The 15425-nt window shown below is 39.9% G+C and overlaps 2 protein-coding genes and 1 long non-coding RNA gene across 5 annotated transcripts in view; 1 reads left to right on the top strand and 2 right to left on the bottom strand.

Annotated features, from left to right (window-relative positions):
• The window catches only part of oplah (5-oxoprolinase, ATP-hydrolysing), a 20882-nt gene extending 17087 nt beyond the window's left edge, over positions 1–3795 (bottom strand). Inside the window, exons 1-3 of one of the 2 annotated variants that reach the window (XR_001776051.1) lie at positions 3213–3795; positions 2379–2591; positions 1553–1744 (exon numbers count right to left, since the gene is read on the bottom strand). Coding sequence is in view for 1 of the 2 variants with exons in the window: in XM_017301977.1 (XP_017157466.1) it covers positions 1553–1744; positions 2379–2549 (363 nt within the window). In the remaining variant the exon portion in view is untranslated. The remainder of the gene's footprint in view (positions 1–1552; positions 1745–2378; positions 2592–3212) is intronic. The other variant, XM_017301977.1, reaches the window with a different exon arrangement.
• Positions 1–9389, top strand: part of LOC103482436 (uncharacterized) — an 11979-nt gene extending 2590 nt beyond the window's left edge. Inside the window, exons 1-5 of one of the 2 annotated variants that reach the window (XR_536467.1) lie at positions 6867–6959; positions 7066–7211; positions 9002–9036; positions 9141–9230; positions 9300–9389. This is a non-coding gene — a long non-coding RNA (uncharacterized LOC103482436). Of the gene's footprint in view, positions 1–6866; positions 6960–7065; positions 7212–9001; positions 9037–9140; positions 9231–9299 lie in introns of those variants that run through there. The other variant, XR_001776052.1, reaches the window with a different exon arrangement.
• On the bottom strand, positions 4173–15082 carry shrprbck1r (sharpin and rbck1 related). The gene is made up of 14 exons (XM_008438590.2): positions 14406–15082; positions 12813–12987; positions 11640–11717; positions 11404–11545; positions 11229–11319; positions 10794–11112; positions 10017–10105; positions 9264–9434; positions 7252–7412; positions 7042–7153; positions 6763–6942; positions 6314–6412; positions 5930–6073; positions 4173–5783 (listed from the first exon to the last, which is right to left on the bottom strand). The coding sequence occupies exons 1-14, from the start codon at positions 14679–14681 to the stop codon at positions 5703–5705; spliced, it is 2118 nt and encodes a 705-aa protein (XP_008436812.1). The 5' UTR covers positions 14682–15082; the 3' UTR covers positions 4173–5702.
• Between the last annotated feature and the right edge of the window lie 343 nt (positions 15083–15425).

Below are 15425 nucleotides of genomic sequence, written 5' to 3'. Positions count from 1 at the left end.
TATGTGTGTGTGTGTGTGTGTGTGTGTGTAAAAGAAAACAAAAGTAGAAAACTAAACACAACCCCCTAAACTTAAAATAAATATTGAAATTAAGTAGAAAGTGCTTTCTTCGCATAATAAATTTTTATTTAGTACTAAATGTCTCATTTAGAAAAAATGGCAAGTTGCACCAAGTCCGGAAAATACAGTAATTGTCATAATATATTATTTTAGTATATTTTTTAATTGTTTTAAAAGAATGTATTGAGTTCTGCTTCAGGACAAGGGATTTTAAAAACGCCATCCACCTACTACAAAGTTTAAAATAAAAAATATTCAGCAAACACCAGAAAAACATACATTTTTGTGCTCACATAACCCAGATTAGTTTAGTCAGTTATTTGAAAAAAAAATATATTTTGTGTATATTTTATTCAAATTTTGTGCTTTATCCATAGGACCCGTTTTGTCTCTCTTCTCAAGAATCAAGCCTTATTTTACTCTGGTATCTCAACAGCTGATACCATGTAGAAATGTATTGCATATTGCATTTTCAAAAGTGTAGTGGAGTGTAGTGAAATTGTTCTACTACACTGTATAGATGAGGCACACTTATTCACACATTAATACATATCAACACTTTTTTTTATTTTTTTTTAGCAATTTCTTTAGTATTTTCAATAACTTCTAGGTCATGTGACCTATTAACTCAAAATCTGAAATTATTCTACTAAACTATATGGACTATATAGGCATATTTTTTATTTCATTTTGACTCCTTTTTAAATTTTTTAACCAAATTTATATTTAAAAAATATTGTTTTAAAAAGTTCATAAAATGTATTACCTCACATGAGAAGCACATTTACAACCTGTAATGTTCAATTACATACAATTCTAGGACTGGATCTAGTTCATTACATGTTTACTTACCTGAAATATGTTAAATACAACAAATATTTACTTGAAGTGTGATCTATTTCATAAAATTTACGTCACCTTTCTTGTTTAATTACACATTAATTGTTTAAAGATGGGCTCTTTCATCTGGTTTGTGTCATGATGTGGTGTGGCGGTGGACACAAACGCAACGGGCAGTGGACGTACTTTATGTGGATGTTATTTTTTAATGAACTAAACTAACTAAATCCAAAATCCAGGGAAAACAAGGAAATCCAAAACACAATGAAACAGAAGACAAGGGATAACAAAGGTAATGACTGGCAATGTGGTGAAGATCTAAACAAAGAAAAAACCTAACTAGAATACACACACTCAACACTAGCATGTTGTTTTAATTTGTCTTGCCCCATTCAATATACTAAACATGTCTAATTAATAAGCAAACTAGCTAATAGCTAACTTTAGGAAAAAGTCTAATGCGCTAATATTATTGCACCACCATAGGCGGTGCAATAATATTAGCCTTTTTTATGTTAGCTGTTTTATGGGGGGGGAGGTTTTGGGCAGGCCCCAAATAAACCTCATGCTGCAGAAACAGAAGTCTACATGCAGCTAACTTAGTAAAAGAGTTTAAAGAGTAAATATCATACGACAAGAAGACAAACGTTACCAAATCAAAGAGTTTGGGCCTGGCCTGTGTGCCAATGTGCAGCAGGTCCTTGAAGCCTTTTGTGACCAGCAGTGCGGTCCGTTCTCCTTCCCTCTCCAGCAGGGCATTGGTTGCCACGGTAGTGCCCATTCGGATCCAGCCAATCAGGGCGGTGTCAACAGGCTGGTCACGAGGGAAGAGCCGCCCCGATTCCTGCAGTTATATTAATCGCAGTTGTTATGTTGTTAAGTGCTTTGTAGAATAATATTATTTCATAAGCAACCTTGCATTTTGGCAGATTAAATCCACATAATTTAATGTTTAGAAAATAAGAACGTATTCTGGTCTGATGGAGGCAAAATTAAACTGTTTGCTCTACATCCAAAGCAAAACATCACCCTCATTGTTCTATGCACATGGTAAAACATTCTGGTGGAGATTTATCTTCCAGTAGGACAATGACCGAAACAAGAACTGCAACAGAATGGCTTAGGTTAAAATGTATTCATGTTTGAGAAAGGTTCAGTCAAAGATAGGACCTAAATTCAATTGAGAATTTGTTCACTTTCAATCTAGGTAAGCTTTTGCAACGAATAATAAAGCTTACATCAAGATGTGCCAAACTGAATGATCCCCCAAAAAATAAGCTGAAGCTAAGATTACAATGAAAGGTGGTGACAAAATGTGAAAAGCTTTGAGGATTATAAGCACCTTTGGAAAGCACGGTATGTTTACATAAATCTTTCTAAGTCTGGTTCAAAGTTGCAGAATATTTAGAACTTTTACCACAAGACAATGATTGAGGAAATATAATTTAAAAAAATTAAATAAATCGCCTTCATCTTACCTCCTCCAAGACCCGGCGGATGCCCTCAGTGGGAGCATCTTTGTAGTTCTGCGGGTCTCTGGACAGCAGTTTAAGGACTCTCTCACGGCCATCAGGCAGACGTGCGAACACATCGGTGAAGGTGCCACCTCGGTCTATGGCGAAGTCAAACTTCCCCTTAGTCTGGGCCATAGTGAGGAAAATGGAAAAACGCTGCTGGTGATCCTTAAGGAGCTGAAAAGGGAAAACAAACGTTAGACTTGAACATGTTTCATTCACACGCCCAGGCTTCATCTGTATTTGCAGTCAATTACTACCATGTTTACACAACAATCATGTTGGTTATCTTGGTTTTTTTTCCCCCCTTGACATTGTATTTCCAGGTTTTGACCTCTGACACGTTTATAAACATTCCTGCACTTTGCCTGCGTGCATCGAAACCGAACTCAACACAACATCCACACACTTTTTCCGCACGCAGGCTCTTTTTTGAAGCGTGAAGAATCGGGTGGGAAGGCTGCTGCTGCTGCTGCTGCTGCTGCCTCTTTAAAACTATGTGACTGTGAATTATGCATGCAGTTAACATTCGACAAACCAGAAATGCAGCAGATTATGCGTGACGCTTTTGTGACACCACGGCACAGGAAAGCCTGCAAACCACATGCACATTCATGCACAAGAGCACGTGAAGAGAGTTAGCTTCCTTCGTGTACTTCCAAAACAACAACAACAACAACACCTACACTAAATCCTCTGTCCCAGTTGATGTTTTTGCATGCATGCTGCTGCGATCATTTCAGTTCATAGGCGGATTCGGAGCAACAAACCCAAACAGCACCGGGTGTTTTTACTCACCTGTGTCCGTCGGTCGCTGCAGGATCTGTTCCTGTTGTAATCTTCGGTAATCCGGTGACGATCCGATCCGATCCAAAAGACACGTCTGAGGGAGTCGGAGCAGTTTCGGAGGTTTAACTCCGCCTCCGTGGGAGAGGAGCTCCAGGATCTGAAACCCGACCTGCTCTAAGAGGGGTCTCACTGCGATGAGAAATCACACCTGACACGATCGTACATTTCAGAAGATTGTGTGCAATTTATGGTATGGATTTAATGTGGCAGGCCATAAAGTTCTCCGTTATCGAGACGCTGAAGGAAAGTCTTTTAACATTTTCAGCCCCTCACACTCCGATACCCTCAAAATAAGTAATCAACTGCATCAGAAGTGGACTTATGCAAACACTATTTGTACTGAGCAACACTGCAAGTGTCAGGAGGCCAAGACAGTAACGGTCAGTGTGATCCAGTATTTTTGCCGCTCAGTACAGGTCAGTGCAAGGTCACGTGCTGTAGGCAGTTTGATAACGCTGGCGCGAGGCGTTAACATCTTTCACACAGAGCATAGGGAAATCTCTGACAGTCTGCCTTTCTCATATGTAGATACTTATCTTAGTAGATAATGGAACTAAAAGAAGCAAAGAAGTTACGTGGTCAAGACTTGATGTTTGTTAGAGTCAAAGAACTGATAAAAAATTGAATTCTTTACATTTCACCGAGTTTGGCAGGTTGTAACATGAGAAAACGGAAGAGATGTTTAAGAGTTATGGATGCTTCTGCATGGCAACTTCTAATTTTGCAATAAATCAGGTGTTCTACCGAACCTAAAAATCACACTCTCAAAGAGAAATCAAGGTTGCAAAGAAAAGAAGAAGAAGAAAAAAAACCTGGATAATTTATGTAGAGCAGTGTTGCACCTTCTGAAACATCTGCTGCCACCCAGAGGAAGAAACATCACCAAGTGGACCAATAAAATACGTAGACTGAGTTTAATGCATATTTATTCACAATTAAGGCACAAACGTACATCAGAGTGCTGACATGTAACAACAGAGCTTGTCAGTTCTGGACAGTAGTGTAGTAGAGACAATAGGCAGTGCATTCATGCATGAGAATTAGATTTAGAGAATAATGAATTTTTTTTTCCAAAGATATAAATCTCTAAAAAGCTGTAAAACGGGTCACTAAGTATGCACTCTACTACATTTAAGCTGTCCATCGGGAATATTAGCTTATCAATAAAAGGTGTATAGATTGACTCTCTTATTGAACGTAATAAGTTAACAGTTACATATTTTGATCAGTGCTTTTTCTCAGGCTTTGTAATAATGCAACAACCAACCAACGAAGATCAGTTTGAAAGGAGGAGGAATTTAAATACAGACAGTCTGAAATCTCTCAGGTGAACCATAAACTACATATAATTCAGTCAGTATTCCACACAGACACACACACAAGCATACTGACGACTGGTTTGTAACACTTCACGCTCTTAATGCAAAAAAAACAACAAAAAAACAAATTACACATCCACATCCCTCTCCCCCCTCCCAGATTCAATCACATTTTCTGGAAAACCTCTGTCAGTGTCAGCCTGCTACGACTTTCAGCGTGGAAGAATAAGGCCACTTCAGTTTAATACAATGCATCCCAGAGTGTAGCATCCAAAACAAGCTCCAGTGCACTTGAGGCCTGTACTATGAAGCAGAGTTCATCAAACCCGGAGTTTCTTTAAATGAGCATGTTAAGTTAACCCCAAATTTTCTGACTCTAGGTGTGAGTGGTTTTATGCAAATCAGGAGTTTGAAATTAATTGACCAATCATAGTAAGGAGGTAAGCTATAGAAATGTTTCTGAATGCTTCCATTAATAGGCTGAACTGATCACATGTCCAGAAATTACTGCCAAAGCATAAAAAGGCTCATGAGCTCCAACAGTAGACAAGAAAAAAAAAAAACCTTGATGAGTGTAAAGCTAGAGAAGCAATGATTTTATTGACCTATGGTATGGAAAAGCTTCCTTAGCAGCAAAAACATGGAGAGGGAGAAAAAAAAAAACACACCTTCACTTTCAAAGCTTCAGTTTTGTTGAATCTGGAGCTGTAAGATCATTTCTGTATCTGTTTCCCACAAAACAGACCAGGAAAGAAGAGCCATAGCTTTGTAACACAAAAACTCCCAAACTCAGCATGGAGTTATCTTAACAAAACATCGACAGGCCTTTTGGGGCCAAGCCCACATACCCAACACTGAAAAGGCACCACGTGCATTCAAAGCTACAACTCCTTTGTGCTACACTTAACCTCACTCACCGACTTACTTTTGGGTAAGCCAGGGAACGCTTACTAGTTAGAGATCTGCGGAGAGAGAAGCAAATATGAATTCGGGTGCAACACGGGTCAATTTGTACAGTTTTTGGTTTAAGTGTGACCCAGTGGTATGCTTGAACTCTTCCTCCTCGTGTTATGAAACTGGTTCATTTCCAGAGATTTCCAAGAATCCCCATCCTGAGTGTTTAGTGACAGTTTTGGCATTTAGGATGACATTTCTGATTGTTGACATTGCAGCGGCATCCTCCGCTGGTGTCTCCAGGACCCTGGAGTAGAATAAATAAGAGTAAAATTGGAACGTTGAAATGATATTTAAGCTATATTGCAAACAACCACAAAATAATAAATAAAGCAGCATCGTGCAACTTTTAGGACTTTTATTACAGAACAGGAAAAAGTAATGATTTCTTACCTTGGGTCCCCAACGAGGCCCTCTGGTTACCCAGCAGATCTCAGTGTGACAGACGGTGCAGCGCAGCCAATCACATCCATCCCTCTTTTGCACAATGATGCCACACTGAGGACAGTGCATGGCCTCCCCTGACTGCACAAGGGTCTGATTGTGGTGCAAACAACGAGAGCAGAGGAAAACAAAACGAGAATAAGAAACGAGGATGTGGTTGGTGGAAGCCGACACCGATTACTTTCTCGGTTTACAAAGACAGTGATTCATTCTTTAACAGCGAAGCTGCAAATCGATTACTCTCATGTCAGGCAGTTCGTTTAAAAAATTAAAAAAAAAAAACTAAATACGAGAGTGATTTCAAAAGCTTTAAAGTGTTATTTTGCCGCTAACCTTTAGCAGATGTGTCGTTCTTCTGGCAGCAGAGTCGTTTATTGCTCGGGCTGCGAGGTCGTCTTGGTATTGTTTACAATTCATTCCCTCATGGATGGCCTGACGAGGAAAAAAAAGAGTGAGGGTCTAAGTCAAATTATGATTTTTAGAGGCTATAAGAGTAAAGTTTTGTCAAACAAGACAAAGATTGAACTATTTGGCTACAATGAGAAGAAGAATACATAGGGAATTTGTGTGGACATCTTGAAATAATAGTGGTTGTTTGTGTATATGTACGTATTTCAGCCTTTATGTTTAAATTTCACCAAGTATGAACAAATGTATAGCCTTGTTCCATTCAAATTCATTCGTGACTCCCATAAATTAACAATAACGTTAGTTCTTGACTGGCATTGTCGCTTCTAATTTGAAGATTTACTACTTCTAAGTGTGACCTGTACGTTTCTCACCTTGCAAATGAGGCAGTTGTGTTTCCGACAGATGGGACAGTGGAAGACATTGACGGTGTCCTCGTACACACACCATCCCAGACAATCCGGAGTTGCACAGTGATAGCTGCCCTCGCAGCGAGACTCTGCCACAGAAAGGCTTCTCTGCAGCCAGCGCTCGTATTCCTCCGGAGGCACCAACTAGAAAAGCGTATAGAGTGGGAGATCATGAAGGAATATAATTTTTAAAGAAAGTGTGCTGGCGAGAATGCTCTGACGAAGTGCCTCGGTGCAACTCACGGCTCGGATCTCTCGTTCCTGCAGGGCCCACGGACAGGCGTACGCGTCGTCTCTGTACGGACAGGAAACCTCAGGCTCCTCGCACAGCATGATGATGGAGCGCAAGCACTCTCTAAGCGGCCGCATACAGAAACGAGACGGGGTTCAGTTACACAGAAAAAAAATACCGGGTAAGTGTTAAATCCGCATCTTCCCACTCCCACATCTCACTTGCAGAAACAGTGGAGACACTCTCTCAGCAGGACGCCTTCTCCCGACTGCAGGTCCACGAAGCAGATCTTACAATCCACAGGCTCGGGATTGGGCACCAGGTCCTGACCGTCCATCTTCACGAGCCGGTCAAAGTTCTCTCTTCGCTCCTGCTCCTTTGCCTGAAGGAATTGCAGTTTGCGTTAGCACTGTTTTTAATCACACTGCTAAGCTAATTTAATAGGCGAATCAAGTCACATCTGTATCTATCCACCCATCAATCTGGCAAGAATTATTTTCACCAAGCATTGACCGATCTGTTATTAAACATTCATAAGACGAGGAGTATTTGACTTTTCAGGAAATTGGAAACATCACCACAAGCTACTGCTTTTGCCCCTCAGAGAAGTGTGTAGTTAGTCGAAGATAAGGTACGTCCTTTTGGCTCCAAGTAACATAAAGATAAGGGTTCGAGTGTGCAGGTCGCAAGCGTGCAAACATTGGAGAATTGGGGCAGTACGGGTTACATCGACTTGTGCATCTGTGTCGTAACTGTGACATCTGAAATGGCGAGACTGGTCGCTGTTCAAATTTGTTCTGTTGTGACTTTTTGAATCCAGAGCAAAATTCAATAGTATGCACGCATGTATAGTATAGCAAAACAAAAATTATTTAAATCCTTTCTGCCTTATAACTGAAAATGTCAACATAAATGGATGAATTGTGGGTAATGCGCTTCATTGAAGTCTGTTTGGATGTGGGCTTAGCTGAAGTGTGGATCAGAGGCGCTAAGAGTTCAGTGTGAAAGTCCACTCCGGAAAACTGGGACACACTACACACTCGAACCATTTGAGGGAGACAAGGGCGGAAGTGCAAGTTTTGGGGACAAAGCCTAAAACTCCAACTAACATGGCCTTGTCTTGGAACTTGCAAACTGCAAAAAGTCTCTTCTTCTGGAAGGCCATATGACTCCTGCAAGAATGCTTTAACTCGTAACTGATACATACCAGGCATCTGTTTTAAACGGCTGCAGTTCTACAAGACTTTTTTTTTTAAATCAGGAAAACAAATCCTCTAAAGTCTTCAACCAATAATATTGTGGCATAAAGAATTAACTCTATGCTCTGTAAATTATAAACTTCCAGTTTTCTTGTAAAAGGAACTTAATAGACGAATTAAGAACATGTTATCGTTAATCTTCTCATTCACACATCAAGTCCAAACACACTCAAACATTTAAAACCTTTTATTTTCAGATGTATCACAAGGTAAATACAACCACAGTGCAAAATCTGGTTAATACATTCAACATACTGGCAACAAAAGGTGCCAAGGAGCTCATAAAAACATAACTTGATGTTACTCATCAGCATTTGCCGGTCAAGTTTGACTTTAAGGCAGACAAATTTTTTGCACATTTTCAACACCTTTGCATTCTGCATTGCATCGCCTGCACTACTTTCTATGAACATTAAAACAAAAATAACGTTTAGATACGCTTTTGTCGGTAACAAACTATTTAAAAGCTATGAAACTTCAGCAAAAGCAACAAAAACAACAAAACAGGATTTTTTTTACTCAAGTATGTATTCGTATATACATTAAACGGGTTCGGCATGGTTACTGATTTGCTGTTAAGTCGCTAGTCTGTTATCTGCAGTGGAGTGTGCGTGTGTCAGTATGTTCATTAGTCCTGGTCCAGGTTAAACAGCAGTGAGTTGTTATGAGGCCCAGCACTCCTCAGCATCTCTCTTCTCCCTTTCTCCTTTAGAAAAACAGAGACAAAAGAGAAGAGAGTCAACCTGAGTGAGTGAATGGTTTCAGTTCCACTGGCAGCCTTCAATCAATGTCAACTTGTTGCATGTCATTTGAAAGGTGTGTTTTTGTTTGCTTATATATAAATCGGCGAGGCATCTACGTAGCCGTTGACAACCACACATAGCCGTTACAACATGTCCCTGCATGCAGGCAACTGCAAGAAAACACCACTAGGGCTGTCGGTGAGTTACATTTAAAGAGGGTAATTTTCCTACCTGCTGATACTGTCTGATTGACTCCTTCTCCTGCAGGATCCTTCTGAGCTCCAGAGCGTCCGGCTGGTGTCCTCCAGGGATAATGTAGCTCTCAGGCCGGTTTGTGCTGCAGATCTCGCAGCCCGGCCGCGTCGGCTTGTTGATGTACGTGCAAGATGGACACGACCAACCCTGAAGCAAAACAATTAAAACTGTATTTTTTAAAACGTAGAAAACAGAAAACGTATAAAGACTCAGCTACACTACAATGACAATATTTAAAACTACGACGATTCACTTTGGTTTTGAAAATACCACTGTGCTAGCTTTTCAATTGCCTCATTTCCTAAACTCTGTCAGCTGCTGATGTTAACATTCAGTCCGAAACAGATTACAGATTCTTTAAAGACAAACATTTAGGAAACGTTGATCCTAATATCTAAAAAAAAAAATCTGTAATTACAATGTTTGTAATTGTATCATAACAAAACTACAATAAAAACCACAAGGACTAATATTCTATACATAATACAGATTCTTTAAAACAATTTCTCTTAATTATGCATCGTCTCTTCTATTACTTTTGCAGATACTTTTTACTTTAGTATAACGAGATTCCTTCTATAATTGTACGCAAGTCACTCAGGCACAATTAATATGTTAAATCATCTGGTCACATGGCCAGATGCAAAATGCTGCATACTGTGCGGTTTAGATTTCACAGGAACTGAGAATACTTTCCATCAGAAGTGTCTAAACCTCCTTGTGTCTTACCTGGGTAGAAGGCGTGTTGAGATTGAGTCGAGGCATTTCGAAATTGATCTGATCTCCAATGTTGCCGATGTTCAGTGTCTCTAGGCCACCTGCAGGAGAGGAGAGAAAGAAAGATTTTGCAAATGACTTCAAATTTTTTAATAACCTTAACAATGAAACTGTTCTCAATTAAGTCTCAACTGAGCATGACAAAATAAAATTAGCTCAGATGATTAATACTTTTTGATGGGCAAATTGGTTTACAAAAACATCACATTCAGTTTTATTTGTGGTTTTACTTATTGTTTGTGGTTGTTGTGTTTTATTTTAGATATTTAAAATGTCCAGTTGCAGTGTTCTTTACAAAATGAAAGCTTATTGGTCTTTGAGAGGATGAACTTGAATTATTACGCCACTATCGATACATTACTTGAAAATAAGTCTCAAAACAACAATATTAATGTTCATCACAATCATTTCTGGAACAATTTATCATCCAGCAAAAGTTATCACGATGAGTCTACATGAATGGTTCATTAAAACTACTCTTGAAAAGAAAATGGAACATTAACACATATAATAACTGTACTAATTCATAAGTCCAGGTTTTCCCACAACAATCTCTTGTTTTTCACCCTTTAAAATATTGCTAACAGCAAAAGAGAGACCGTATTGGCTGCTGCAGGTCCTTGTCTGTTTCACAGAACCTTCTTTCATCTCGTATTGGCCTGGATCTTAGCTTGCCTAATCACCATGATCAGGCGATTCATATCTAGTGTAGCAGAGACCCGTTCTCACCATTATCGCTGGTCCTGCGGAGTCTAGGAGGTAGAGTTGAAAATGGCCGCCCGTCGTGGGAGATGGGGCAGTTTGTGAAGGCAGCGGGGAGCGAGGGGTTTTGAAAAGACGACGGAGGGCTGAGAAGGAGGGCGTTCTCCTGGTCCTTCTGCAGAACCTGGAGGGTCAGGCGAGAGTGGCGGGCCGATAAGAGGTACAAGAAGGCCGTGTCACCATCCTGACGGACGCCGTACGACGCGAGGGTTCGGAGGTCGGCGCACAAACACTGGCCGATCACCCAGCGCTGGACCCGCGGGTGGAAGCCATACTCGAGAAACATCTGGAAAGGAGCCGAAGCCGACAGAAAATTGTTATTATTAACCATTAGATGGAGAGAGAGAGAAAAAGAAAGAGAGAGATGGTGTGTAAGGAGAACGAGATGAGCTCGATACAAACCTGCTGCTTCAACGACGCAGCAGTCATGTGAGGGAAAACTTTCACAGTGATGCAACAAGACGAGGAGGAATCCTCGACAATAACAGCTAAGCTGTTTTTAAAACAAAGCAAACGGCAGATAACGGATTAGCAACTGTGGTTTCACATATCAAATTATCGTCGCAGTCGTATTTACTTTATTTCAGTTTCTTCATAGGTTTTGGTGGAGGGCTGGATCTTCAGGGCTGCCTGTCTGCGGGCGAGAGAGGCGGCGAAGACAGAAGCGCTCTGCATGTCCCCTGCCTCGATGGCTTTTTTCAGCTCTATGCAAGCGTCCTCTAAACAACGAAATGCAGACATGAAGAGTTAAATGAATAAAGGAGCAGATGGACAGATATTTACACAAACTGGACAGGTTTCACTCTGGCACACCCGTTTGCTGTAAAGCCGAGGTATTCCGGAGATGGAGGCCGTCGAAGAGGTGCTGTAGACCGTTTTGCTGAGGTGTGGCTGAAAGCGTGGACAATGTGGAGAGGAGACGGTCAGAGCAAAAGTACAGACAACTAGAAAGAAGCAACAAATACACGAAAGCAGAAAAGTCAAATAATGTGCATCTGTTCATCAGATTTTTATCTGCATAATAATGTTCCAGTCCTGCACTATTTTCTTTTCCTTCTAACTGCGTGTTGGTTTATTGCATAAAATCCAGAGATCAAGGGATTTGAATACTTTTGAAAGCCACCATTTAATATTTACCACAATAAATGTAGCATCTAATTTTCTACAAAAAGTTTACACGAAATTAAGCAACACGTCTGACTTTGATACCAGAGCATTGCTTCCAATTCTAGGTATTTTAAACTTGGGGTTGCAACAAAGGATCATTTTAGTAATCAATTATTCTATTGATTATTCTGCCGTTTATCCAAATAAATTGTTTTTTTTGGGCACATTCAGCTGATTTTTCATTTAACCACCTACAAATATATTAAAAGATGCCAACAAATTCAATAAATTTTTTAGATAATAAAATAATTGCTTTATTGCCTGAAATACAATAACAGTATTTATTCAGTGCTCTCTTTATCATTTGCATCATCTGCAGCTAAAAAAACAACAACATAAAATTAGATTTTTTTGAGCTTAATTATTGCTCTGAGCTTGTTTGGGTTTTTTTTTAGGAAATGACATTTTTTTTCAGTCTATACACTGTTAACAACTGACTTTGACAAAGGGAAAAAACACCGAGCCCTCGTCAGTCTGTGATTTCCTCAGAAGCTTGGAGCAACAATTATCCACAAAAAAACAGGTTCTTCAAGATGCTTTCAGCAACGTAATGGCAAAATGACAACATGTGCAAATTATGTAGGTGCATTCAAAACGCAAACTGAAGTCAGCAAATATATTCACACTCACAAAAAAAAAAAAAAAGGTAATTTGTTACGGAAAGGGCAGATTAGAAACGCTTAGGCGGAAACTACATCCTGTCAATGCTTCAGAAAGGAGTGAAATCCCACTGCAGAGAGGGGAAGTTGAACTCTTGGTTCTGCTCATTCATTTAGCCTCAACTAAAGCCGTCGGCGTGCGCAGAGACGGGCGACTGACCTCGATGTGCTTCCCTCAGCGAGGACATGACCACGGTGGCCCATCCCTCAGCCTCCTGCTCGCTGCTGAAGTTGAAGCTGATGCGGTCGCACGGAGGCGCCACCGATATCAGCTCGTGGCACTTTGGCGACTTCACTTCGTAATTTATGGATCTTAAATCAAATTCGTTTATGGTCTGCAAACAAGGTGGAAGAGGAAGAGACGATGAGAGACGAACGTGTGCGCACAAAAACAGAAAGGGAAGTCACATTCCAGCAATTTTCTAATCCGGTACGTCAACTAAACGTCATTAAATGACCAAAACCTTTTTTTCCATAAAGTAGGCTGCTAGTAAACACTGCATAGCTAGCCTGGACACTTTCTTATTAGCCTGTGATCTCTAATCTCTCACAAGAACTTATAAATCCATTTACTATGCCTTTTCTTTTCAGAAAAATAAACTTTTCCAAGCAAACGTGTTTATTTTCTTGCAAAATAATGGCTATTCACAAGTCTTCAGGCAGCAATAACTCCTGACTAGAGATTTAGTAAATAAACTTCAACATAATTAGAGCATAAAATATGAATACATACGAGATGTAACTGAAAACAAAGATGAAGACAGTTTCTATCAATAATAGCTGCGTTGTATCCACTAACGGAGGTCTCTGTATCAACTTTAAGGATGTATTTTTACAGAAGCATAGACTAAAAACAATGACATCACGCTGTGGGGTTACTTTCTAACAGCAAGGAAAAGGGAAGCAGGTCAGAGTTGATTGGAAGATGGATGGAACTAAATACAGGACAATATTAGAAAAAAAAAAACCTGTTAGAAACTGTAGAACGTGTAGGACAGCTCCATTTAGAAAGCCTGAGGTACAATGTAATGGCTTAGAGCTACACAATATATTGAATTGCTCTCACAATATTAACATGTGCAATGCTGTGACTGCAAAGGAATGCTTGGATGAAACATTTGGTAGGATATTACATTTCAGGTGCCATATCTATCTTTTGGATAGACTTTGCCCTAGCTGCCCAGAGTTGATGTGTATTTTTAGCTAAAGCTGAGGGAGAGTGGTGGTGGGGAGCCTGTGATTGGGGGACAGAAAGAGAAGAGCCAGGAAGACATGTTTTAATTAATATTGTGACAATATTCAGAGACAGTACCGTAATTACAGGCTTTACTGATAACGCTCTGTTCTAATATAGATCAAAGCACTATAGAGTGTTAGATTACTTTTCTAGAAAAAAAAAAAGATGATAGATAATTCAGATGGTTTTAAAAACACGGCAGGGGACAGAATACGGGGGGCTAATAGTGTCAGTTAAACAAATAAATGTTTTAAATAAAAGTAAGGATATCAATTTGAACATGTGTTTATTTACAATTCTGTTTATATTTAGTGCATAGCTGCGGTCATTACACAGTTTTGATCTCGAACCAGACAGTTTAACTTCTGCTCCACTATTTAATTGTTTTGAGTTTTTGTGTATGTCATAGTGTTGCGACAAAAATAAAAACATTCCTTTATTTGTACTTATTTCGTGTGAAAACCTTTGCCGGTCAAAACAAAACCCAAAAGTCCCTCATCGTCACTGTGAACTCACCACACTCTGGCCGGTCCCGCTGGTGCTCTGTATCGCCAGCCGGAATTCCCCGGATTTCCCCGGGTCCATGCTCAGTTGCAGACGGAGTGACTCATCACCAGCTCCCGGAAGACACAGCGGACGAACCCCGGAATGGCACACCGAGACCCGAACCGACATGAGGACGGTCTGGTAGCCAGGCTGTGCCTGCGAGGCTTCATAGCTGCCGGTGAGGGCGGTGGACTGGTCCGGCGTGAGGCCGGGGCTGTGAGTCCAGCCGCCTGAACTTAGCGACATCACGCCGACAGACTCATGTAGCAAACACAAAAACACTCAGGAGTCCCGTGGGTGTGTAGCCTCCTGTTCCGTGTAGCGAAGCGCTCCTTTCACATTTCTCAGTGTACCTTGTTGCCGAGTATTTAACAGGAAACAAGTGTGTAAAGGCACTTCCAAAAAAAAGTAGAAAAACAAGGTCGACTTTCACTTCTGCGTTCTTCTTCTCTTCAGCCGAATCACCGTCCAGGCAGATATCGAATCTTTGTATTATTTAACTGGATACTTTCACACTAAACCGTCCTGACAAAGAGTACAGCGATAGTTTGCTACTTCTGAAGCTGTTTTGTTATTGCGTTTGCTTTCTCTTCCACTGCGCATGTTCGACAGGATGTGTGCTTTTTTTTCCAACACAAGGGGGCAGCAAAACACCCAATTTATAAAACATTTATGGGCATTGGTATGGAGGTCCAAAAGGGACACATTTAATAAGTCATCGTGTAAATATTTATAAAGTTCATAATTTAAATTAAATTTGAACTAAATAGGCCATATATATAAACCAATTAATACATAATTAATTATTTGATCAACAATTATACAGTGATGATAATTTATTACTTACATAATTGCATTTATTAAAATTTATATGTAGTAACTTCAGATGTATCTTTGAGATGTATTTTTTAGTATACCAAAACATGTGTTAGATTGTTTGTTTTTTTTTGTACTAAATGAAATGAATGAATAAAATAAACATAAACATAA

This window comes from Poecilia reticulata, linkage group LG20, assembly GCF_000633615.1.
Source record: "Poecilia reticulata strain Guanapo linkage group LG20, Guppy_female_1.0+MT, whole genome shotgun sequence".
Lineage (NCBI taxonomy): Eukaryota > Metazoa > Chordata > Actinopteri > Cyprinodontiformes > Poeciliidae > Poecilia > Poecilia reticulata.
This window is presented reverse-complemented; position numbering and strand designations above follow the sequence as displayed.

Coding starts and splice junctions, on each gene's coding strand:
- shrprbck1r (XM_008438590.2), bottom strand. CDS start 14,681: ATGTCGCTAAGTTCAGGCGGCTGGACTCACAGCCCCGGCCTCACGCCG. Junction 12,988..14,405: donor GCGGGACCGGCCAGAGTGTG/GTGAGTTCACAG, acceptor CCTTGTTTGCAG/ACCATAAACGAATTTGATTT. Junction 7,413..9,263: donor CAATCAGACAGTATCAGCAG/GTAGGAAAATTA, acceptor CAATTCCTTCAG/GCAAAGGAGCAGGAGCGAAG.